This window comes from Filicampus tigris, chromosome 10 (genome assembly GCF_054856515.1).
Source record: "Filicampus tigris isolate MCC_2025a chromosome 10, RoL_Ftig_1.0, whole genome shotgun sequence".
NCBI lineage: Eukaryota > Metazoa > Chordata > Actinopteri > Syngnathiformes > Syngnathidae > Filicampus > Filicampus tigris.
In genome coordinates, this window is record NC_141226.1 from 9,867,960 (window position 1) to 9,894,763 (window position 26,804).

Genomic DNA, 26,804 nt, shown 5'->3' on the forward strand with positions numbered 1-26,804 from the left:
CACCTCACTTTGTTTTGCAGATGACGGCAGGAAGAGACCATTTCAAAATAAAATGTCTCCAAGGACGTTTGAATAATGTTTTAGAATTAACACCTTGTAAAATATTTAGTGAAGAGTAAACATACTCTACTAATACTGTATATACTAATGCTGTACAAATATGCTCAATTGCAGCCTGCAGTCATAATGCTTATTCATCTGCATTTTCTGGGACAATGTCCACTACCAGTGAACATTTAATATTATATCTGATTGAAATCCCTATTTCTTTCTAATCCAAAGATATTCAATGGAAATGCAATATGATTTGCATTCACCTATGCAGGCAGCCTTTTAAAACTTAAATAAATACACCAGGATAATAGCAATCCTGAACTAGTTATGCTTTCCCCAATAATGCCTCTATAACAGGCTTCTCACCAGGATTGTGAATTTGAATCAATCATCATGAATTTGATCAAAAGGACATAATCCACCTCCTGGATATACGCTACTCACAAAAAGTTAACAATGTTTGGATGAAATTTGGGGATTAACTAAAATACATCAATTTTACAGGTGACAAATTGATCAATTCTAGTCAGGCTTTAAGGTGTATGCCCTCAAAATGTTTTAAAGGAGTACAACTACGAATAATAAGATTGCAATGATTACTTTGGGGAAAAAAAAGGAACTAAAAGGCACTGGCAGCCCCTTTTTAAAAAATGTTTTATTAACATTTCAATGCAATTTAACAAATTATCAGTTGCACATCTTAGAAAGGATCTTACAATCAGTTGTAGCAGTGCAAATAATATCAAAATACCAATCTTAAATAACAACCAAGTAAAAATACACAAAACCAAAATAAAATAAAAATGAAATACTAAAACGCTAATATGCCAGGGGGGATAAAGGTTTACAAAAAAATATTGAAATTTTTACAGATATTCAGCGTTCTGGTAGCCTTTTGGTTATGAGAAAACTGTATAGATTTGATGTATTGCTTGATCTCACAATGGAAAGCAACAAAATGAATGCTATTATGCATGAATTTGTGGGCCATGACGTCCATGTACTCTTTAAATTCAACTGACCACTTTCTTTTACAGTCAACATACTTTATTAATAGTTTCAATAAGAATGACTAAGCATTAATTTATGAAAACTACATACACAAATCGGGAGCTGACTTTAAATTGAAAGTACACTTCATCCACTCATGTCAAAGCCAGACGTAAAAAAAACAAACATTAATATCTCAGTAATATCCGGTCTCAGAGGTCTATAAACGATTCCTTTGTCATCACGATTGGTTTTTGCTCTGACATGCAACATCACCGGTGGGACCGTATATACCTGCAGACGTGTGTGCCTTTCCAAATCATGTTGAATCAATTGAATTTACCACAGCTTGACTCCAATTAAACTGTAGGAACCTCCCAAGGATGATCAGTGAAAACATAATGCACCTGAGCTCAAAATTCAGCTTTGTGGCAAACGCCACATACTAAATTAAGACTAAATTAATTCATTCCATTTTGGAATGAAGCTGCAACATAAAAAGTGGAAAAGTGAAAGGCTGTGAATACTTTCCATTTGCAATGTAAATGTGACAGCAGATCAGACGCAATGTTCACAAAAAGTTCAGGACATTGGGCTTGGGTATTCAGGATGAACCTAAAATGCACTACAGGTCAGAGGTGGCCATTTTACTAAAGTTTGCCGGTCCATCATTCGTCATCCGTTAGCAGCCTGGGTACCTGTCCATTATCCGTCTACCCGTCTATTTTTCAAGCCGAACCAAACTGTAATCGTCTGTCGGTCAGTCTGTCAAGTCACGCTTCCGTCAGTAAATAGCAAAGGTCCGTCAGTCCGTCTATCAATTAATCCGGAAACAAAAAGGTCCAACAGATGAAAAATTCTAACTCATGAAACTTATAAACTAGCAACATAATTCCAACAGATTCTGAAAGCAGAGAAGTGGAGCTTTACATTACGGTATCTGACATGTGCGGGGGCGGGGGAAGCCGTGCGTCATAGTGGAAAGTGACAATTACATGTTTTTCATATTTTTGTGTTTTAGTAGTTGTCAAACAACATTTGGTGCATTATTACCATCTTTTGAAATGGAGTGGGGCGGGCGGAGGGGTAGTCATTCTACATAAATTTACAATCTACTAAACCCACTCTTTTCCAAAATAAAAATAGAAAGGTAAAACTTAACTCACAAGAGCTTCTCTTTAGAACTCTCTGTATTCAAACCTACTGGTACTACAGTATATTACTTCTTGGATAAGCAGTCTGGATAATGGAGGGACAGCCTGAGAAACGAATGATTCTGTCTTTGGTGCATCTTTGGTCCGTCTCCCTTCAGCAAAACGGGCATCCGTCAATAATGGACCGTGAGGTCCGTTCGGACTTGACCAGGTTAGTCATGATTACAAAGACGGACGAAAATCCACTTCCGTCTATGCTTAGTCCGTCTATTTTTTAAAGTTTGCCGTCTAACATCCGGGCAAAACAGGCGTCCGTCATAGACAGATCGACGGACCGCTGCGTCGGTCAGACGCAATGGCCACCTCTGCTACAGGTCAACCAAAGTTGACCTTCTCTGAACTCTAACATGTCCAACTGTTGAATATGTCAGGACTTTTTTCACAACTCGCACCTCTTTAACAAGCACCAAAATCCACATACCTCGGGTATGGTTATTTCATGCTATATCATGTGGAAACGAGTTCATAAGACAATAAAATTGTTTGAGTCCTTTCTGATGAACCTTCTCTCCATTGCAACTTGGTGGCAACCATCTGGTTTTTTTTTTTCTCCAGTGGGGGAGAAGGCGTGAATTTCCTCTTGGGGATAAAAGTATCCATTGATCCATCCAGTTGTTGCATTATACAACAGTCTGAAATCACAGTTTTTCTTCACAAAACAACTGCAATCTACTAAGAAATTGTTCGTAATGTCCTTTAATGTAAAAAGTCTAACTCAAGTATCGGGTTCGGGGAGAACCTGAAATCACAGATGTACTCCAACAACTGCACCAAGTCCTTAAATGTTCAGTTAAATTTTTCCCTCTCAACTGTACCCATCCAGCCATGGATCCATCTATCTCTAAAAAAAATCTTTATCTAAGGCACCAGGTGAGGCAAGGCATCTAGTAGAGGGAAGGCCACTGTTTGAGGACACTCTGTCACCATTGGTGTCAAAATGGGACAGATATGTGATACTGAGGTGTGCTGGCATAGGTGATGGTAGAGGGTGCGGGAGGCCAGTCAACCTCCTCCTGCAGCTTCAGTGCCAGATATTTGTATTTAGTCTTCGGGGGACGGTTTTTGCCACAGATCTTGGTGAGGAAGGCCGAGCACCACCGTACATTCGCCATCTGAGATCAGGTTCAGCATGAAGGGAGAACACAAAAAGTGTGTCAATAGGAGGTACATTTTCACTGACAACACACACCTGCCAATTTAGTTGACAATCATACCGAATACCAAAAAGCACCTCTTTGACAGAGGTGTGTGGATGTAAAGATACACTGTAATTTAAAAGGTGCAAGAGTACCTGATGCAGTGGCTGGTGAGTGTATGTGTAATATCATACCAACAGAGCAAAGCATGACTGTAAGAGTAGGCATGAGCATAGCTCAAATCAAAATCCTGCCAACCTGTGTTGTGTTAGCAGTGTGTTGTTTGCAGGTCCACTTTACACTCGGATTGGTTGGAAAAAACTTCCACAGTCTGTCAAGGATCACATTCTAGGAAACATTTGCGGGAAATCAGAGGACTCCACCTTATTGATTCGCAGACCCACACATGCACAATCAGGAATATTTGAACATATGACTCAATTGGTAGAAAGTACAAAATATTTGAGAAACAATCACTGAGCAACAGAATACAATTCGGTATTTCCAAATACGATTAAGAATGAAGTCATGCTGAGGGGTGTGTGTGTGTGTGTATGTGTGTGTGTGCGTGTGTGTGAGCATACCTCCAGGATGAAAGACAGAACAGCATGCGCTAAAATAATTATAAGGAGTGTAATGCGCCAGTCGTAGGGAATGGTCGCAATCTGAGGAAAGGGAGAGAAACAGGGTGAGCAGAGAAGGAAAAACACACAATTTCTGCCAGTCAATGAAATTCATACAGTATCATACTGATATGACACTGACCTACATTTACAACCTAAATTCTAATATCTAATTTATTCCCAGCAGCCAAGGCCAAGTGCGCCAGCAGGGATCCCGTCAGCGGCCCTGGACTGGTAGCTCCTTGCGGACCTGGAGAATCGGTTGAGATTTCCAAAGCATAAACACCAGTACCACCTTGAGACCAGATATACTTCTGGTCTCCAAGGCCACAAAGAACACCCTACATCATGGAGCTGATTGTATCATGGAAAGACACTCCGGTCATCAGCTGTCGAGAGCAGGGCTAGAAGGCTAAATGTATGCCCATCGAAGTGGGCTGCAAAGGACTTGTGTGTCCGTCACTCCACAGAGCCCTCAGCATACTGGGCATCAAGGGAGGAACAAGGGCCAGAGCCATCAAGAACATCAATGAAACGGCCAGGAAAGCCTCCAATTGGCTCTGGATCCGGAGTGAATGCACATGGGAAGCAGCAAATGCCACCTGAACACACACCGCGGCCTGATCACTATGGTGGGGTCACCTGGTAGGGGGTTTATGATGTTGCAAGACCCAAAACACCTGAGGTTACATCACTGTCGATGGGTTCAGGTGCATCAGAAGATGTATTTTAGAACTATTCCCAACAGTCTATTGTCTTCTTTTCTATTATCTTTCATAACATTTCTCTGACGTACATTGTTTCCATTTTGTGTACGTTTGACTGATTTGTCAGAGCAAAACTGTTGGACTGGCAAAACATGTCTGTAGTGATCTTCACACATTTATAAATTTACATTTGTTATACCCAGAATGGCTGAAAAAGGAAGATAAATTGACTTGGTTTTGGACATACATAAAAATGTATTTTCAAGGAAGACTTTCCCAGAAAACTATACAATGTGTTGAAAATTAAGGGTCCCAGGATTGACCCCTGGGGAACCTCACAGTTCATAGCCATTTGGCGTACTCTTGTTTGTATTATTGCGATGTGATAGTGGTGGTATTAAGAGGTGTATTGAGTCCCCAGTGAAGGCCAAAGTACCAAATGCATGTACCACCACTTCATGTGCGTGCATAGAGTCAGTTGGTCAATAGATAAATGAAAACAAGGTTCACCTCCATCAGCTCGTCAACAGCAGGAATGGGATTCAGCATGATGAACAGGATAAAAGTATACAGAATAGTGCAGGTTAACACGAATGACCCTGAAATTTAAAAAAGACAACAAGTTAGTCAGATTTGAGTAAACATTACCACCAAAACAATTAAATACTCTTCCACTAGATGGCAGAAGGTACAATTAACCCGCGTATACACCTGTTGCTATTCATACAACAGGATAATAGCTTTGTGTTCAACTAAACACGGATTTCGCACCTAGTCCATTTGTGAGGAAATACAGTCAAGATTGTTATTTCAGTATATATATAGGCTAATTTAAGTGGTATTTTTGTCTAGCACTGTGTCCCGGTAAATGTTTCTAATGAATATGTGCCTTGGCTCACCATTGATTGGGAAACACTGCTCTAGGAAAAAGTCATGCTGGAAATTATAATTCCATTAGCTAAATCGTTTTAAAAGTGTGATTTGAATTAGAAATGATGAGGGAAAAACAAAGGTGACAAAACAAAGCTTATTCTATGTCGACAACAATCTCTTTTCCTTACAATTTTTATAGCTTGGTTGTCTGAAGGGTTTTCCTTTCGCAAAGACAATGGCGACAATCAAGTATTGGAAGGCAGAAACATAGAAGAGGGAGGTGTTTTCAAAGTTCTTGATGATATATAGGGCTCCAGTTTCTGTTTGGTTGAGGCTGCAGGTGTCACTGAATCCAAGGTCATTGCACTGACTGTGACAGACGAGAAGGTTTGTCAAAACACACAGCACACCTCGATTTTAATAACACTGCAAACTAGAAATTCAAAGTTGAAGATGACCTCAAATTGTTTAGAGGTCATGAGTAGAGATCAGGGGAAAAAAAGGTTAAGTCAGGCACAAGGTGCTACTCACATTTCCTGAGGAGTCTGATACCAACTCTGTTGCTGCACTAAGAAGAACGTAAAAATCTGAAAGAGTAGGCAGTTGAGGATCTGAAATATAATTGAGGAGAGCACCGGGATGGACATCAGGCTGCTTGGGGGGGTACGTCGCACCAACTTCTTCCAGGCTGGGTTCAGACTCACTATACAGCAAAACAAACCATTTGAAAAATCAGGTGCAGGATCAACAACCTTAATTGTATAATTTCACCTGACACCAAATAAAATGTAAATGTTTATTGGACTGGTGGATTCATGTGCACCACTTAATATTACTCACTGGTAAAGATAATAAGCGAAAGCATCACAGTATCAGCTAAGAGGTACTGCCAGTCTCCAAAATTGCTGACAACCTAAAGAGGACACAATAGTATAAACATCAGGCAGGCATAACAGCTCGGAATCCGCCTTGCCAGTGGCAGCACCATCTTGAATGCCGCATATACTGTAGGAACATATTCTCCCGTTCGCGCTCAAGTTAATTCCCGAAGCGCCTTCCTTACGCCCTTTCAAGGCGCGGCAATTCTCACGTCTCGACCTCTGACGCGCTCACCGTATGTAACTTGGAAACTTGTGTGCAACCACCAAAGAGGTGTGATTTGGTGAAGTCTGAAGGTGGCCCCTGATTTCCGTATCGTGGAATTTTCATTTGTAAAATATGTCAGACCCTCTTTTACCGTAACATTAGAAAAAAATTGAAAAAAATATAAATAAATTCCTGGGATTGAAGTCTGGACTGTGAAAAGCCAGGTAAATTCGTCCATGGCATTGAATGAGTTCCGTCCCAAGGCTAAGCAAGGACGGAAGTGGGTTTTGTCTGCCCCTGTAATTGTCATAAACCGGGTCAAGTACCGACTGATGTGTTGTGTCGAGCCACCTTTATTAACTGTCTGCAATAACACCGTAGAGTCCTTTTTTTTCTTTTTCATGTGCGTTCCCTGCAGTAACATTGTACACACAGGCATAGTCTGCCTTCTAGTGGATCAGGACGCCATTTCACTGACGACTGACAGAAACACACCCAGTCTGTTTTGCGTGTGTAATCCAGGATAAGGTATGTTTGGGGTGTAGGAAAAGAAAGCAATTTAGTTTTTCAGGTCACGAATGGACGACGGACCGGCAAAATAATGTAAAGTGCCCATCTCTGATGATTAGTTTCACCTATGTCTTGTCATAGTCCTCCTGTCTCAATCTGCTCTCTTTTTTTCTTCCCGATGTGCATTGCTCTGTACAAGTATGACTTTTTCAGTATTTGTGCTTTTATGATTTTTTTTTCATACAAATATCAAACCTGTTCAATAACCTAGTTACCACCTTTGTTTAATGTTCCTGTTCATGCCTTTGCGTGTTTCCCGCCTTTAAGTTCGCTCATTACCACCATGTCCTTTAACGAGTAATATACTTGAACATGACTGAAAACTGTGAAACAACCGGAAATGTCCAAACATTTCAGAATAATTACTGTGTAGAGCAGAATGACTCCGCAGAACAGGATGAGGCTGAAGAGGGACATGAATTTGAACACGCAGAAAGTTGTGACAAGAGCAGCACGGCCTTGCCTGTAGAAAGTGAGGGAACCAACAGAATCTCAAACATCAAAAATTCCACTATTATCATCGTGTATGACAACAGTGAGTTTTGACACAACTGAAAATGAAACTGAAACATCAAATTCTCTGAATGACACTGCCTCTTTTCCAACTGTGAGCTACCTGATGAGGTTGGTAATGCAGGAGATGTTTGGAATGGAGGAGGTGAAGGGGGAGGCCACAGAGGCCTCCAGCTCAGAAAGAGAGACCCCGCTGTGAGCTTTCTTCAGTGCCTGGAAGAGAGGGAAACAGCAGCTAACCAGAAGGAATTTACAGGAACACTAGTTATGCACAATTACACCAGAAGACAATGTATCACAGATAAAGCCTCTTCATAATGGATTTCACCAAAAGACAGAACTGAAGGCTAATTGCACAAAACTGACCAAAACATTGTGAAACCACAACTAGCTGTTCAGTATAATGTGTGATTTGCAAACACTGCATAAACTTACCCCACAGTCATTCGCACCATCACCACACATCCCAACAGTGTAACTGCATGGTAAAGAAGAAAAAAAAACAAAGCAACAAAAAGATAACATTATACAGTAAAACATATAAAGAATACACATAGCCTGTGAAAATACATAAATAATCTGACTCAATGCTCTGCAGGGCTTGCACCAGATGAGTCTTCTGGTCTGGAGTCATGCGGGCAAACACAGTAGCTCTCAAGAGGAACTATAGCGCCCCAGTGAGGAGATACAAAGAATAACATCTAGTCATTGTCAGGCCAAGACAGAACACCCAAATGTTATTTTAATACCTTTTGGACAAGTTGTGGAAAGTGCTCAGTGATGACATTGAAGGCCTGGCCGCTTACAGCGAAGTGATAGCCAGGGTCCTCCACACTATGCAATCCAAAGTTGATATCAGTAGTCTGAATGGGAGCAGAGAGTGAAAGAAGCACATACGAAGACAAAGTAAAAAAAAAGTTGTCTTTTTAATTCATTGGAGATTCACAAAGAAAAAGCATCCAGGTCGGGTCACCCAAAAGCATGTGCCATATGTTTGAAACATGTCATGCTCTAATGAAACCAAGGTTGAACTTGTTGGCCACAGGATTGTGTTGTATTTTGATTCATTAGTTTTTAGTTGTTTCTATGCCAGTGCGTCAACATCTTTTCTTCATGTGAAACCGGTCCATGATGTAAAAATAAATTTAAACAAAGGCTGGCGACTCCTGCTTTATTAAATCATTCACATGTTCCTTTGCAAACTTTCCACAGGTCTGTACATGTGCTTTGTTTCAAGTCACAATCAGCAGAGATGCGTGAAGGATGAATTTGTGTCCTTAGGGTTTGTGCAAGCCAGAACACTTGAAAGATCAAATACTGTACATATTTTCTTCCATCCAAAACATGCAATTATACAGTAACCTTTATTAAATGTGCTTTTTGATTTGAGGTTTTCTTAATATGCAGGTCATTTTTGGGATTTATTTTCCCTCACCCATCAGAAAAACATCCCAAATAATTATACTTTTTGCCAGTCATGCTCTGTCTTACCTGATTGCTTTTCAGAACTGGGTTCTCCGAGTAGCGCCATGTGATAGTGGCAGGGTTTTGATCATTAGGCGGCACAGCATCTGCAATAATGATTTTCTCGTAGCCCCGAATCATTCCACAGTCTCGAGCCACTGATATTGCTGTCAACATGTTGTCACCTAACAGCACCCAAAGTGATGGCAAAAAATACAGATCTTATTATCTGAACTTGAAACATACATGACATGAGAAGAAGGCATTAAAGTAGTGTTTACCTGTAACCATTAAAGTTCGAATGTTGGCTTGTCGTAAATCAAGCAAAACGCCAGCGGTCTGTTCTTTGATTTTGTTCTGCATGATGATCAAACCAAGGAAGTCCATGTTGGCCTCTATCTGCTTTCTGTTAAGCAGCGGGATTCATGAAAAAAATGTCAACCTCTAATCCTTGACAATGAAAACCATAATAATACATAGTCACCTCAACATGAAATTTCAAACACACAATTGCCACAGCAATTGATTGTTACATATATTGTTAATGGACTGAATTTGAGATCAGAAGTCATGGAAGATTGTGGCAAATAACATTTAAATTATGTTGTAAATGTTACCTGCACCTAATATCGCAGAGGCTTTTATTTATTTGTTTGTTTGTTTGTTTTAAATCCAGCACAATATTTTTGTTGAGTGCAGCTGTATTGAACTTAAGTACAATAATTTGCATTTAATCAGTCATAAATATTGCTTTTCAAACTTTTGTTTAATTACATTTTTTATTTAACTTTTAAGCGCAATATTTTAACTGAATTACTAAGTACATTTTTTTATTTATATAAGTGCCGTGTTAATGTTCCATCTTAACATAATTTTATATATTTTATATATTACAATATTATTGTAATTCATTGTCAAAAAAGTCTTTTTGATGAACACTTGAATCTACAACGTTATGGTAATTTAACTGCAACTGCATAAAGTAGAGGTCAACCCAAACATAGGTTTTTCCAGAATATGTTCTATGCAGGCCCACTAGTTGAAATACGGCATTATGATTAATGTTGCTTTGTGGAAAATACAGTAAATTAAGGAGCAAAATCCACCCGTTTTTAGCTATCTCAGGGGGTGGCCATTTTGTCACTTCTGTCTACTGAAAAGACATCACAGATGACAGATGATTGGTCGTTATCTGAGCCCTGAGCCACTTCAATGTCATCTTCAGTTGACAGAAGTGACAAAATGGCCGCCGCCTAAAAACGGGTCTCTCATATTCCACAAATGCAATATTAATCAGGATGTCATGTTTAGACTAGTTGGCATGCATAGAACATTTTCTGGGAAAAAAATGTGTTTGGGTTGACTTCCACTTTAAACATAATGTATAAGACCCTGCGAATCTGATTGAAATCAATTTAACAACACCAAGTCTCAGAATGTACAGTATATTCAAATTTGTTAATTAAATTGGTGAGGCCTTTTTAATATGATCAACTTACGATATTATCATTTGAATTCGTGTACAGTATATTCAAGAGAACTTTATCTATCCGTCTCTGCAGCCATCTAATTATCTAGGAGAGGTGTTTGCTCAAATTTGTTTAAAAGGGCAAAAAATATGCTTCAAGAAATCCATATAGCAACCTTGGCAGATAAAAGAATGTCTTTGTACTCTAGGGTAGGATGTTTCAATAATTGTACAGTACTATCATTGACGGAGGAATGCACAATGACAGCTGTAAATTTTGTGCCAAGAGAGTTTGGGCGACGCAGCAGTTTGAGTTGGGGAGTTTATGTTGCCAAAATATACATATGGAGTCAACTAGACGATTTTCCATTCTTAATTACATAAAGCTATCTTCATTGTAAAAAAAAAAAAAAAAAAAAAAACGTTTCCTTAAAAACTAGGGACGTTTCCAAGTGCTCCCAAACTTTTGAACGGTACCGTGCATCTATGTTTAAATACCGGTACATACAATATTACCGGTACACTGCATGCCCCCTGAAAAATGAATCCACCCATCTTTTTATCTTTGCTCCATTGCAGTGGAATAGAATAGTGGTTGACTTTAAGTAGATAAAAATAACATTACTACTACTACTACTACTAATACTACTACTACAGTAGGTGTCCTCCAGAAATGCAGTTAAAAACATTTTAGAGTTCTGTGTGGGATTTTTCTGCTATCATGCAATAATTCTGCGTATGGATGAACGCATACCGACTGAGACTCTGGACTTCAAGCCAGGAGAGTTCCGACTCCAGTTGATGATGTGCCAGAGCGATAACCCTGAACCCCTGCCGCGTGTAAGACTCCAGAGTCTCTTTGAAACTCTGTGGGACTGTGGGGACAAACATTAGCCAAACATTAGCACAGCAGGCTTGTCTGTCATTTGTGAGTTGTGTACATTAATGGTTCTTTTTATAGAAGGTACCTAACTTGACTAAGTTCATTAATCAAAGTGAGTGAAGGTACTCAAAATGTAACCCACCTGTCAATGGATATACTGTAATAGTTTACTTAAGCTGTCCTTGGACACATGTCTGACCTGTGTGTGGTTTGCAGAGATTGGCTACAGTCTCCGGTGCTCCTTTCAAGTAGGCGTCAAAGTGGTTTTGTCCCAGTTGACACACAACCACACTCATTCTCTGCAGTGCCGAGGAGAAGGGGAACTGACGCACAATGCCAAACTCGATGGACTGAAAGGTAACAGATTTTAGAAGTTGTACATTTCTCCAAGAGGCAGACAGGATCAATACAAAAATATACTGGTCATTTGAGAAAGACATCTCAAGGATTACCTGATCTGGAATTTGAACAACACTGAAAATTCTGGCATTGTAAAGTGCAGTCTGGTATTCGGTTGCCTCCTCAAGAACCTGAACAAACAAAATTGTATAATGATAACTTGGAAAAATGACTTTTGACTGTCAAAGAGCACATTGTCAAGAAAATTTGGGGTCTTAACTTTCCCTTTCAATCAGGGGTGTCCAAACTTTTTGCAAAGAGGGCCAGATTTGGTGAGGTGAAAATGTGGGGGGCCGACCCATTTAGCCTGACATTCTTTTGTACATGGAACACCAATATATCCAAGTACATTTTAACAAATTAGTCTGCCTTTCGTTTTGATGTATGCAAAACATATAACTTTCGCCAGTACAGGCGAGGGTTAATTTGAAATATGGCATATTGTTGAAAAAAATGTTCACTGAACATTTAGATTCAAAAAGAGGGAAATAAGTAGAAGTCTCCTTGCAAATGAGGCAGACACATTTGTTGCATATTTCAGTGGGGAAAAAAATCGGCTAATTTCCACCCTTCCTTAAATTGTCCGCCCTCGCTGTGAGCTTTCATTTTTCTATTCATTGTCACCATATTAGAAACTGTCCAGAAAGGGTCAAACGGTAATGGAGTTGGGCAGTTTGCTGCTGCCCTCTTGTGTGTAAATGTAAAATTGCATTTAGAGTATTTTATACGCTTGTCAACGAGGTTACGGGCCAGATGTTATTAATTTAATGACAGCAATAAAATTTGACGGCGGGCCACATTTGGCCCCCGGCCGGACTTTGGACATGTCTGCTTTAAATCATCAAGCCTATTCTTCTACAATGTACCCAGTGTGACAGGATCTTGCGGGAAGAGAAACGCACTTTTTTTTACATTACAAACATTCAACGCTTCTTACCGAGCCAGTGGCGCTGAACACTTTGACGTCTAAAGGGTCCCCACAGAGTTTGCCTTCTATGGTGATCAAGGAGTGGCAAGTTGCCATGCACGCGGCAAAAGAGGTGTCTGTAGATATCTCAGTGTTTGGAGCTGAAAAACTGTGCGACAAGGAAGAAATTACTCCACAATAAGACTGTTTAGACGTGAGATGCTTTTATTGAAGGGTAGAGTGTTTTGCGGTTATAAATGACAGCCTGACTTCATCGAGATGCAGTAATCTAACAGCCACAAATAATGCACTAAAAGTCATCAGTTACACTAGATATTGCCATTTAACATTTATCATATATCCTCAATGCTGCCAATAAAATTATTAGGTGTGTCATCATAACTGTCTACACTCAAATGATCTAATTGTATATAAACAAAACGATAGCGCACTGGGTTTTCTGTGCAGATTTTATTGTTTGACATTTTGAGATGAGGTGATACACTGCTGACTTCACAGCAGAGTCTAATACAGCCTTTGCCTGCACACGTGTCAATGTAACGATCCAAAGCCCCCTAGCTATCATATTGTAGATAGCCAGACAGACTGGTACTTACATGCCATCTTCAGCTCTGTGAACACCCCATAGGTCTAAACAGTCTTCTGTGAGAGTGCCAGTCTAATAAATATTGAGAGTAAGGAATTCAAATTATGTTGACACCCATTAGTTAGACATAAAAAAGATCATTTGAATAGCTTAGCTCTATCAACAGAGAACATCCTAGTTCTAATCAAGGATTATTAGAGAACATCCTAGTTCTAATAAAGGATTATTTACATGATTCAGTGATTGTTTGTGTGAAGCACATTGAGTTGAATTGTGTTTGAAATGCGATTCATCAATAAAAGTGCCTTGCCTTGCCTAAAAACACTTAGGCCTACGAGTAAAATCAGTTCACTCCGAAACGACAAAGACAAAAATACTGATGATGCAGCGTTCTTCCATTATTACAGAGACATGCGGGTTTGTGGATTTTCCCAAAGTTCTGCAGGTGGTACCAACAAAAATGGACTTCTTGGTTGATGAAGACTTTCACCTTCAATCAAAAAGTTGTTTTTTTTTTTCATTTCTAAGGTTAGGTGTGGAGTCCTCTGATGGGTGTGTGCACTGGGGATTGTTGTTGTCTTTAGGGAAGCAACATCTCTACTCTATAGATTGTCACATTCCATGAAAGAGTGGCCACTAAGAACCCTTTTGCCACACAGCAGGTAAACGACACGTAACGACATGCAATTCACTCACCACCCACACCTTGCGACAACAACTGTCATGCTTAGCACCCTCACACCCACCAGAGACACAAATATGACTCCACGCCCAACAATTTAGAATCGAAGAATGCTTTTGAATAAAATGTGGAATTTTTTCACAACCAAGAAGATTCCTGTTGCATTGATTTAACTTTTGCCGATTACCGTGACCAGTATGACTGAGAATCGACACATAGCACATTTCAGGTAACTCAATGTGCTTCACACCAACAAAGACACAAGGCCTACAAGCATTTACAAACACAACAGTTAATGACATTCAGAAGCAAAGCAGACAAAACAAAAGGAGCTTATAAAAATTACTGGTAGGTACACTGGCAACACATTAGGAGAAAACTTTAAAAACAGGTGAGCTGTGAGTTGCAGCAACTTGATGCTCTTTTGAGAGAGTCCAGTAAGAAGACCGTCACAATAATCAAGTCTACTGGAGATAAAAGCATGGCTGGCTGTTTTAGTGATTGATTTGATATGATTGGTGAAAGTCATGTCTGAGTCTATCAGCACCACAAGATTTTGGACTTGTTTTTTGATTTCAAAAGACAGTGACTGCAGGTGTTTTCTAACAGCAATCTCCTAACAATCCCCCTTTTTATATTGACAAAAACAATTACCTCTGTTTTGTTTGGGATTAGCTGAAGGAAAGTTTGGTTCATTGAGCTGTAAATCTGCTCTTGACAGTGACACAGTACATTAATTGAACTGCTGTCATTTGGTGATATTGATAAATATAGCTGTGTGTCATCTGCATAGCCATGATAACCAACATTGGGGTTCTGAAACATTTGACCCAAAGGTAACAGACTGAACAAAAGGGGTCCAAGGACTGATCCTTGAGGGACCCCGCATGTCATGGCCATTCGATCAGATTCTAAATTTCCAATGGTCACAAAGTAACTCCTTTCCTCTAAGTATGACTTGAACAATTTTAGGACTGTTCCATTTAAATCCACCAAAGTTTTCAACTAGCTCAACAGAATATTATGGTCAGTTGTATCAAATGCTACACTGAGATCCAATAACATTAACACCGACACCTTCCCTGTGTCAGTGTTCAATCTTAGATCATTTAGTACTTGAATAAGAGCTGTTTCTGTACTGTGATGAGGTCGGAATCGTGATTGGGATTTAAATAGACATGATGGTAGTTCAGCTATACAGTAGTACTCACAAAAACTTTGGGATGTTGGACTTTTGGGTGACATTTCAGGATGAACTTAAAAGGCACTTGTGGTGTACACAAAGTGAATGCAGTGAAACAAAAGATGTGGATTAGACCCACCTTGTCAAAGCAGACCAGATTCAGCTGACCTGAGATGTTGATCCTCTGCGGACTGATACAAAAGATGCCGACTCGCTTCATGCGTCGCTGTGCGTGCACAATACCGGCAGTCAAGGCCACAGGTATGATTGGGGGCACCGCAATAAGAATGATGTTCAGAGCGTCGTAGATGACGGCCTGAACAGGAACCTGGATAGGATGCAAAAGGTGAGCTTCAATATTATACATATCATGTAATGGACTGTTAACTGTATGGATTCTTTCATAATGTTTGTAAAGAACAGCCGTCACATTAGTTCCGGGTGGCAGAAAAGTAACTGACTACCGCTGACGAATTGGTATGATACCATTACAAAAACTTGTTGTGTTTGTGGTTCCACCACTAGATTACTGTACAGCGCAAAAGGTTAAGGATTTTTTCAATTTCCTTCAAAAAATATAAAAAATGAACTAGCGGAACCTCTGGATGATGACGATGAATGAAGTGAATGTCGTGAATAACTGTACAGAGAAGACTGCAAGACTGCCTGGGGAGCAACTTCTACAGAGACAGGCTTGGAAGCAAACCTTCATCATCAGGTTTGTGGAGAAATGTTTCCCACAGGTATGTATAAAATGCTTGGTCGGGTTGTCTTTGAGTAATTTAGCAAAACGTAATGGATTGCCTGCTAGCTAACATCAGCTCTATAGTGCACTATCCATTTCACCATCAACAGAGCACATCTGTACCATTATCCGAGGACTGAAAACTCAGTTAGCCAGTCCCTCAATGATCATGTTAACTATGTCTGAATTACCACCATGTCTCTTTTTGAAACAATGTATATGCCGAAATGTAAATTAGGGCCGGCGTTGTGTCTTCCTTGGAACCAATTTAAATCAGATAACATTTTCTTTTCCATCTGACACCTCGCATATTCAAACTACAGCAGTAGGGAGGGAGACCAAAATCATGCTTGATGCCATTTCCGTTTTCTCAATCACTCTAACTTGGTCGAATGACAAAAAGGGTTTGTTGAAAGCCAAGGCTTCTACCACCCGGAATTATACGTGTTGTCATGTTGCAGTGTACTGTATAGCTGATCAATTTGAGAAGTAATACCCCCAATATGACATCAACAATGATGGCGTAGAAGAAACCAATCACTGCCAGCACCACCATGCACATGAGGAACTGTGTAGCATCACGGTGCAGTTTGAAGTTGGTGGGTTTAGGGTAGAGGATGGAGTGAACAAGCTGGCCCTTTTCTGTACTAAAGCCTGTTGGATCATGTGTGACAATAAGCATATACACATTAGTAAGGCAAAACAGTTGAAGAATGTTTTTTTTTTTCATCACATCTTAGCATAAAGGTCATTCATTCATCACGAAGGTTGCAAAATTAAAGGAATTTTCAAAGTTAAAAACCTTCCATGGGAATTAACAGGAATAAACCAGGAATTTACTAAATTAAAGGTTGGTTCTTAATAAGGAATTTATATCGTTGGGGGAAAATATTTTTCTATTGTCTTGACTATATCACCCAAATTTCATGCATGTACTGTAGTACATTGACTTAGAAGGCCACAACTTATGAGTTTTTTTAGTTGAAAGTCATATTTTTGTTGTTTTGTGTTGAAAGCGAGAAGTTCAGGTAGGCGCAAGCCTCAGATAGGTCACCATTGAATCGTATCGTACCCCATATATCGAGATATGTATTGAATTTTCTTTTATGAAGATAAGGTTTGACAATGATAATTTGTTGTTTGGCTTGGGAGAACTTTTACATGCTGTTGGATATTAAAACACGACAAAAGCTACAGTCGTACCAAATTGAATATAGTTGTGATCGCACTTAATCTAACCATTTCGTTACATTTTAAAATTGTCGCATTCTTTAATCATATTGTACCCTATGCATCGAGAATCGTATCAAGTCACTTTTGTGATGAGATGTACACCCTTAATATTTACCGGTATATACAATATTATGCTTGAATGTGAGACCTTTTCACCAAATTACTGTCAATTTCCCGTTAAATCCCATAGAGGTGCATTAATTCACCCTCTTTGCATTGAAAGTTTCCAATTTGGGATACCCTAATTCCCAGGCTTAACATCCCATGGAAACGTACTAGAAACGTTCCAGGAATTGAACACCCTTTAAAACCAGTGTCCTTACCTGTTTTGACCACGACCACCTTCACCAGCTCGTCAGCATAGTAACGGCTTTGGATCACATGTGAGCCACAGAAGAGGGTGTGTCGCTTATGTTCCTCTGTAGTGTAGATCCTCTCTGCGTCATCACCTGAACTTGGCAAACTGGTCTTAGTAACAGGTACGCTCTCTCCTGGAGAAACAAACAGAATTCCAAGACAATAATTGGGGTCAAACGTGTTCGCGAGAACAGTCTGAAGTTTTTGTTTTATGTTGGTAGCTCTTCGTGAGCAGTGGGCACTTAATGAAATGTTTAACTAACTAATTCAAGACATCCAAGTGTGCGCATTCACACAAGTCTTGAGAAGAAATGAATTCTTGTTGTCAAATTACTTCATGGCCGTGAATGTAAATCTTATTATGGCCCTAAAATACAGTAAATCAAAACACATTTTTGGACTGCTACTCAGTGCTCTACAAGTGCTATATAAAAAGGTGAGTTAAGCTGAGTTGGCAATATTAGCAATGGGAATGTTTCTTTAACCAATCACATTCCAAATTTGCCTCACAGGTCTATTAAGTCGAGTAAGTCTCCACTGAAGGTACACAATGCACAGCCCGCCACTGTTAGTTGCCGTATAAAGGTGAGGTCAGGTTACATTGAATAATTGGACATTTTTAACAAGACCCCAACCCCTAAATGTAAAAAGAGGAAATTCGTTATGTGGAAGGTCAACCTGTCAACATGCTCTCGTTCACAATGCAGGTGCCACGGATAAGCACGGCATCACAGGGCATGATCATCCCATTGGCTGGAATAGTGATGACATCACCGGGCACGAGCTCAGTCGACATGACATGTTCAACATCTGGAATCAAGTTTGAAAAGAGGACACGGATAATTACTGACAAACATCCAGAGTCAGGATCCCATAACAACACTGCAGACCATATTAAAGAGAATGTTACTACAGTGGTACCTTGACTTAATTCGCTTCATGATGAAATTTACACAAGTATATCAACAAGTATATCAACTGAATTGATATGCCATTTATCCATTTCCACCCATATAATAAAATGAGAATATAAAGAAATACATTGGTTTTATAAAGTGTAATTACTGTATATACTTAGTATTCGCATGTTGGATGTGTGCCTTTAAGAGGTGTGGTCTGCGGGAATAGTGTCAGGAGCGGGATTTGGCTGACTCGTGCGTACGAGCGTTAGGCCGTGAGTTGTGGACGAAAGCAGCTTCTGGCGTGTGTACTCATTTTATGTTTGTGCGACAGACTGTTTGTCCCGTTCGATTACCAACTCAAAGTGCATCGGTGACTCTCCTTGCCCACAAAAAAATTGACTAAGCAACAGGGAATAACTGGGAAAACTTGTGGCATTCCTAAATCAAGCTACCAATGTATTTAAAAATACACAGATGTTATTTTATAACCGAATTAGGGAACCTAATGGAACTCTTGCCTTTATTTCTTCTGCACACGGAAACTCGCATCATACTGTGTGCAACCACCAAGTTATGCAGTATCACATAATGCTGGAATGAGAGGGGTGAGAAAAGATTTTAGGATGCAGAGATTAAAAACAGGTCAGGGTTTAGAGACAGTTGAGAAAGGGTTGCCTGACACAGATTGCTACTGCTACATGCTGTATGTCACATGGCATTTCCATGAAAGATTGAACTGCTACCAAAAGTGCGAATTGGATCAGATGAAACCTACTTTGACAACCCAGTTTATATACACAGCATAAGCATGGCGAATTGTGTTCACATTGAAGTTTTGATAGTTGTATTTTTTTTTGTGTTGCCAACAGTGTTGTTGTTTGAAAAAAAAAATGTTCAAATTGCAAAAGCTGAAGTCAATTTTTGTGCGCAAATATAAATACACAAATGTGCGGATAATAGCAGAATGGCAGAGGAAAAACATACGGTTCAACTTTGCTCACCTTTCTTATGCTGTACAAAGTGGCAGCTATTAAAATTAAAGAAAAAATTAACATGCTGAGGGAATAATGGAAATAGTCCTGAACAGCCCACAGAATAATAGCGAAGAGCTGGAAGATGTAAAACGGGTTCAATACCTTGAGGGAAGAAGGGAAAATAAATGATCGTTAAGGAACAAAAGAAGCTAAAGAAAACTGTAAACAAATGTTCTTTTCTAATTTCAAAACGTACCTCTTTTACAAAGAGTTTGAATAAAGATGGCACTTGTACGTCAATCTCATTCTTGCCGAAAAACAAAGCTCTGTTGACAACAAGCAGTGGGGCTGATTCAACAACATGTTTGAAGGATTTGTTCTGAGAAAGGTTCTTAAGGAAATAAAAGCAAAGTGGGATTTATGAAGAATTCTTAAATTTCAACCAACTCATCATAGTGAGGAAAATATCAGATTTTAAATCCTATAATAATGTTCCCAGGAAATGTGTTATCTGTTTTGACTTTTAAAAACAAAAGTGTAAGGAAAATGCAGAGTGTTGGTACCTGTAGTCCTGTATTGTTTTCGTAAGCCCATAGCTGTAGTCTCTGTGAATGGCTGCACAGCTCACCTTTGTGTCCTCCAAGCCCCTAAAAAGACACTTGAATGTTATTTCTGCTTTTATTGAATGGATCAGTGATTCTCAAAGTGTGCTAGGCATACCCCTACCGGTACACACACACACACACAAAAAAACTGACTACAGTAAGTACAGTTCAGCGGTATTAGGCGTTTACACTGTAAGTGAAGAGATTTTTTTTCTTTTCAAAATACATTATACACGTTTGAAGACAATTGCTGAAAACATGCAAAAAGAATTGTGGAGCTATATGTTAAACAGTTTTTGACTATTTCAAGTTTCCGAATTTTAAAGTTTGGCTAAAACGGCACCCAGTGATGCACTACCACTACAGCATGCATTGAATTGCTCACGCCTACACTCCAAAAATGCATCTGACCTGAATGTCCTATTTACACAACAGCTTTCAAGCCTGGAGGAGAAGCCGCGCACGGGTCCGGCATCTTCCTGCTGGCTGAAAGGAACGGTGGCAGCCTATTAGCTCGCAATCTAGCTGTAGATTAGTGTCTTTCAACGATGTATGGAAAACTGACGGACGCCCGTTTTGCTGTCAATTGACAAATGAAGGGCCACTTTTTAAAGATGACAGACTAATCACTGACAAAAGTGGATTTTCGTCCGTCAGAGTAATTGTGATTAACCGTGTCTGTCGGTGACAGTCCGTCAGTCCGTTTTGCTGCCGTCTTTTATGAGATGGGGGGACGGACTGACGGACCAACTGACTTCTTAACTGACTGACTGACAGACTGACCAAGTGACGATTACCAGAGGTGGGAATTTTACAAAAAATTGCCGGTCTGTTTATCGCCATCCGTCTGCAGCCTGGGTACCCTTCCGGCATCTGTCCATCCCCCTTCTTCTCAAGCCGGACCAAATAGTAATCGCCTATCAGTCGGTCCAGCTATGATTTTATATGCGCTTCCGTTAGCGCTTCCGTTGACCAACTTAGACCCCCCACCTCCGTTCGCTGAGTGAAATGTGAAATGAAACACTCAGCGCGGCCAATGTCAAATGGAAGCCTCACCGCGGCCCGAACTAAATTCATCCCCTTTTAGGACCCAGTAGCTGCCAAAAAGACTCACCGCTGCCAATGTGAAATTGAAGCCTCACTGCGGGCAGTATGTCATGTTAAGGCGATAGATGATTACATAGACGGACAAAAAAATGGACTTCCGCCTATGCTTAGTCTGTCTATTAAGTAAGAAAAACCTGTCTGCGATAAAAGGACCAACAATTTCAACTACCTACAATAGGACTACTACGCTACTGTAGTTTAAAGTTGGTCATGATGGTGTTACTCGGAAAGCCAAGTGTTTTTTGAGGTGGCACTTGGTGTGAAAAGTTTGAGAACCACTGGTATACACTGTAGATCATAAGTTAACTTCTAATATAGATCAAATAGGACCAGTAATAGCAAAGTGTTTTACTGGACTCATACTTATATGTTTCAAAGTCCTGCGTGCCTTCATTCCAGTAGTATTTGATGCTTTGGAAAGTAAAGTAGCGGACCTATGAAGAGGACAGATGGGAAGGGGAAATCTGGGTCAATTCATCAAAACCAATTGATAGGAGACACAAAAAACATGCCAAAAACAAAAATATAACATCAAAAACAAAAGAAAAAAAAAAAAAAATCAGTGGAGTTCTCACAATGTTAGCAGACTCTCTCTGGTAGAATTTGCCATTTTTCTCCATCTGTTCAGCAATGAGGTGTTGGTAGTGGTGGTGGTGTCCATTCAGTAAGTGAGCAGTAGACTGATGATCCACACGATCGAAGGGGGTTTTCCCTGGAGCCACCATCACATATACTTTGGCACGAGCCCACTGCCTGAAATCATCCTGTGAAAGCAATAAAAATGGATTTGCCTCTCGATAAAGTCTGTTATCATCGAACAGTTAAGCAGAGTGTGTATAAAAGTGAAGTGAATAATGGCACTTAGGAGTGTCTTAGATTAGGAATCAATTTCAGTATCAACACCATTATAGGACCACAACAAAAAATTGTATGCATATACTGTACAGTTATGTATACAAATGATTTTCACAGTAATTATTTTGATGTAGAATTATACACGCATACATTATATAGTATGCACCTCCACCCCGAAACAAATAAGTCAGCAATTCCCCCAAAACCTAATGTTTGTTCTCATAATTTTGCAACATTTAGCTTGAAAAAATTTTGAATTTTTGAGTCAGTTATTTGCACGTATATAACAATAGTTCCACACTTTGACATATATTAAATAGTTAAATTGAAAAAAAAACGTCATGAGGTATGCTGAACAGGTATGTTGATGGTATTACTGGAACTGAGCTGATTTGCTCAGAGAATGTGAAAGCTACGAAAGAAAATGGAAATAGTCGGACTGTGGTAATCATGTCTAAAAGATCTATCAAAGTACGAGGCATGTTTTGCCTGAGTGTTCTGCATTAAACAATACGATGTCCTTGTCTTGTGTGCTGTGAGACTACTTAAATTAAACAATAAAAACGGGGCGACTAAAACTTACCGACAGTTTGTCAACGCCATCTTCAGAGTCTGAAGACAACCCCATTTGGACCGACAATGTCACGCACGCACGCACGCACTGTGTCCAACTAGGCGGGGAGGCCAGCGGGATGACACGGCTCACGAAAATGTTGGGTTTTCTGCATCTTTTCAAGGCCTTTTCATTGCGTTTTTACAAAAGTAATCATTGGAATCTTATTATTTGTACTTGTACTCCTTCTTGAAAAGGTTTTTAGGGTAACTTCTTTTCGTGTCCCGTATACTAATCCAAATGTTTAATGGAAAGATAAATGTTGAATCCAAATGTTAAATATACATTTGAACGTTAAATATACATCTAGACATGTCATGTCATCTTCCAAAGCGCTTATCCTATATAGGGTCGCGGGGAGTTGCTGGAGCCTATCCCAGCCGTCAATGGGCGAAGGCAGACTACACCCCGAACTGGTCGCCAGCCAGTCGCAGGGCACACATAGACACTGTCACTGAGCGGGAATCGATCCCACGCTGCCCGCACACAACTCAGGCGTGTGTACCACTACACTATCAGCGGACTTACATCTAGACATTTAAATCTAAATATAAATGTGAAATTTAATTGATCATTTTGTTTCTCTCATAAGGATTAGATTTAACATTTAGATTTTGATTCACTGTGACCCTAGTGAGGATAAGCAGTTCAGAGACAGGATGGACGGATGGATTTGGATTCAATTACAACAACAACATTTAGGTTAACATCTAACAATTACATTTATTTGTAACATTAACATTATAATATATTTGGATTTAAACTACAAAGTATTCAAAATAGATTTTTATTGTTGACAAATATTGCTGCAAATGTTGAAAACAAAAACAACACTGAAGCTAATTGTGACAAAATGTTGCTTTTATTTTTTAACGTGAACCGTTTTACAAACGGCACCCTATATAAATTGTTTCGGATGTGTGCAATTTAATTTTTTTTTTGCTTGTTGCAAACTGGTTTGCTGAACATATTTTCAGCCCTGCCCTTACCTGCATGCCTTACACCTGCCGTCTGTGTGATTGATCCTGGTTGTGTGTGCGTGTCGACCGTTTATGACGTGATCAAGCGCAGCTAGGAACAGCATGTGATGGCATGTAAAAAATGAACTGAACAGCTTTATTGTAAAACTGTTTAAGTGTGTGTAAGGGTGGACATGACATTCTGGGTTATGATCTCTTCCTGCGTAGAATGTGCATGTTGAATTCAAGTGTGGATTAATGATTGTCTATATCAGCGACTCCCGACCAGTGTGTGTGCGTATGTATGTATGTATACATATATATATATATATATATATATATATATACTTGAACTTGTAAATGCACTACGCCGTTCTGCACATTAATCGATTTTCTTCTATTAGCATGTTTTAAAGATCGAGGGAAGCCAAAATTCAAATCGCGGTTAAATTCGGATTAATCGTCCAGCCCTACCACAAACAGTGGGGCCACATAGAACATGTTGTAAAGAAATTTTCTGAATTGACTTCCACTTTAAAGTGCATACCTACATAAGGGGGCAGGCACACCAATAAAACAGACAGACACAACACAGATTACTCCTCCCTACCTTTGGGCAAAGTAGAAGCTCTGATATGACTGAGAGGCATCACTTAAATCTGTCATCCATGCATACTTTACCTATGACTCACTTGGCGCGCAGCATTTTTTAGCTACCATCAATGAATAAAGATTCAAGCCATCAAGTGGTTCTAAACCCAAACCGGCTAAACTGAGAAAGTAAGATTACTGTATTTAGGTTGAAACAATAAATCATTCTTGTGGCATTTATAGGAATACATAGTACCGTAGTTATATTTAACTAGCTTTAGGATTTTTAGGGGCTCCATGGAAAAAAATTCTCCGGGCCCAAAAAGTTGGAGAACCCCTGTAATAAATAATGGACTTCAATCGGTAGATCACGTCAACAGTATATGACTGAAACATTTAGAGAGCCAGACGTTAAACAGAGGCGACATTTACGCCACACAGCTTCCGCAGAACGAGGAAACGGAAGTAGTTTTGCCGCACTTCAGCAAACATACATGCACTTATCCAGAGCTGGGCATCGCCTAACCGCCACCGCGTTCCCTCCTGTATATTTAATCAACCACGTGGTCCCGGTTCATCTCTCGTCAGCGACAGACAATCGGCGTTGAGAACGTAATCTTCACGACACAGGCAGGCGCCGCACGATCAGACACCCCGCCAAACAACGAAAAAACAACACATGCACAGCATGGTGATCCATGAAATAAAAACAATATGGGGCATATGTCATTGCTCTGTGGGACCGCAAGGTACACATCATTGTTTTATTTTTTATTTTTTCCTTATTCAGCCGCATGTCAAGAGTGTGGCACCTGCATGTGACGTGGTACAGGTTAAGTCCGTTCTCGACATCGTTTGGCTGACTCGGACCGACTGGGACCACGTGGGTCGAATAAATACAATAGAAATAGCCGATGGCCAGCTCTGCACTTATCAAACATACAGTAAGTTGAGTTCAAGAGCAGCAGTGTATTTGTGTATTTGCCATTTTCACTTTAAATTGGCTATAATTGCATAAAAATTACGGACGAAGTGGGGATGGACCATTAGCATCGATTTGTGAAAAATAAATACATTTGACCATATTCGTCCATACGAGGTTTCTGCGCACAGCGACGACATAATGGCAGCAGTTAAATACAAAGTAAAAGACCGTATATGTGATACCAATGGTTCCCCATTGGTATATGTGCGAGGGTCAATCGCCTGGTATGCATTTGTGAGTCGTCAATTTTTTTTCCCCCCATTGTCCTATTCAGTTCATGTTCCGCCGCGTTGCTCAGTGTAAGTCGGGCCTAAAGTACCACTTTGTCTGTCGGTTTAAAGAAAGAGGCCACCAAACTGATCTGGAGATCCTTAACGGCCCTAAACACGCTGCCCAAACTTCAAAAGGAGTTGAACAGGGGCAAGAAGTTCGAGGCACGTTGTACAAATACTTCTGGACCTAACTGAAAGTCAGTGTGGCATCGCACCAGAAATGAGCTTGTCTGGACTCGAAGCCGCCCTGCTCACAAAGCCACATTTGAGTATGCCGATGTACCATACACTGACCTGTCCATGTTCCTACCATGTCTGTGCCCTTTGAGGTCTAATGTGCTTTGCAGAAGCAGTAAGACCTGAAGGAACGTGTGACAGCAAGCATGGACAATGATATCCGCACATGCTACAAATGGAGAGCATTTTGACCAAGCTTACCGTCGTCCTGAGTAGCAGAGTGCGCGCTTCCCTCAGTGAGCTGAGCGTGCAGGTGGCTTTGACCCCCCATTCGGGCAACCAGTAAAGCAGCAGCAGCAGGAGACCACCGGAGCAAACGGCACCAACAGACACCAGGATCATCTTCCACAGGCAGGGCCGGTAACCCCACACCTCCTGCATGCCCAAATCAAGAGATATGTTACACTTTTAATTCCTCCATTCAGTTTTCTTGTCCGGACTGAATTTGTAAACTTCAAGTTTCACATTCCAACATTTCAATTCATTCCACAGCATCTTAGTTAAGCACAATATCAACCGAAACTGAATTGTCTATTGAAGAATGGTTTCCTCTAAATAGAGTGTGAACACTTTGGCATTCCTCAAAGATCAATTTTAGGGACACTTAATTTCGTTTGTATCCCTCTCATCTCAGTACAGGAATGCCCGACTTCTCGCAGGGGATAGGGACTGACCCTTGCCACGAATAACGAAAATCCATGAGTGACGCACATCCTCTACTAAAACGCTTATAACTGCACGGGTCCAGACAACTACCGGTACTTTTTTTTTTTTTTTCACTACGAGTAAATTGACCCCTAACCTGAAATTTGAGGGGTGCAAGAAGAAAATGTAGGGCCGCACAATGTAAATCGATTTGTGAAGTAAATATCCACTCATTTTCACTATATTACTGATTAATAGGCTGAAGTGTGGAAAGGATATTTATATGTACTGTATGTGTAATGGATCCCAGCTCGCACTATGCTAATGTAGGTTAGTAAATGCTGACGTATGTTAGTTATCACATA

General features: G+C 40.0%; 1 protein-coding gene across 4 annotated transcripts in view; it reads right to left on the reverse strand.

Annotated features, from left to right (window-relative positions):
• Nucleotides 1-755: 755 nt before the first annotated feature.
• LOC147140757 (polyamine-transporting ATPase 13A3-like) overlaps nt 756-26,804 on the reverse strand; it is a 32,137-nt gene continuing 6,088 nt past the window's right edge. Inside the window, exons 3-33 of one of the 4 annotated variants that reach the window (XM_086043769.1) lie at nt 25,996-26,169; nt 21,858-22,046; nt 21,646-21,716; nt 20,587-20,661; nt 20,134-20,217; nt 19,827-19,896; nt 19,598-19,732; nt 19,115-19,187; nt 18,373-18,504; nt 17,661-17,828; nt 16,601-16,758; nt 15,499-15,687; nt 13,505-13,566; nt 12,918-13,056; nt 12,034-12,111; nt 11,781-11,931; nt 11,453-11,573; nt 9,512-9,636; nt 9,258-9,415; nt 8,516-8,629; nt 8,351-8,430; nt 8,202-8,244; nt 7,870-7,979; nt 7,620-7,716; nt 6,438-6,510; nt 6,129-6,300; nt 5,786-5,967; nt 5,235-5,323; nt 3,979-4,059; nt 3,653-3,742; nt 756-3,370 (exon numbers count right to left, since the gene is read on the reverse strand). In XM_086043769.1, coding sequence (XP_085899895.1) covers nt 3,191-3,370; nt 3,653-3,742; nt 3,979-4,059; nt 5,235-5,323; nt 5,786-5,967; nt 6,129-6,300; nt 6,438-6,510; nt 7,620-7,716; nt 7,870-7,979; nt 8,202-8,244; nt 8,351-8,430; nt 8,516-8,629; nt 9,258-9,415; nt 9,512-9,636; nt 11,453-11,573; nt 11,781-11,931; nt 12,034-12,111; nt 12,918-13,056; nt 13,505-13,566; nt 15,499-15,687; nt 16,601-16,758; nt 17,661-17,828; nt 18,373-18,504; nt 19,115-19,187; nt 19,598-19,732; nt 19,827-19,896; nt 20,134-20,217; nt 20,587-20,661; nt 21,646-21,716; nt 21,858-22,046; nt 25,996-26,169 — 3,663 coding nt within the window. In that variant the 3' untranslated portion in view covers nt 756-3,190. Of the gene's footprint in view, nt 3,371-3,652; nt 3,743-3,978; nt 4,060-5,234; nt 5,324-5,785; nt 5,968-6,128; nt 6,301-6,437; nt 6,511-7,619; nt 7,717-7,869; nt 7,980-8,201; nt 8,245-8,350; nt 8,431-8,515; nt 8,630-9,257; nt 9,416-9,511; nt 9,637-11,452; nt 11,574-11,780; nt 12,112-12,917; nt 13,057-13,504; nt 13,567-15,498; nt 15,688-16,600; nt 16,759-17,660; nt 17,829-18,372; nt 18,505-19,114; nt 19,188-19,597; nt 19,733-19,826; nt 19,897-20,133; nt 20,218-20,586; nt 20,662-21,645; nt 21,717-21,857; nt 22,047-25,995; nt 26,170-26,804 lie in introns of all 4 variants that reach the window. The other 3 variants (XM_086043770.1, XM_086043766.1, XM_086043767.1) reach the window with 3 other exon arrangements.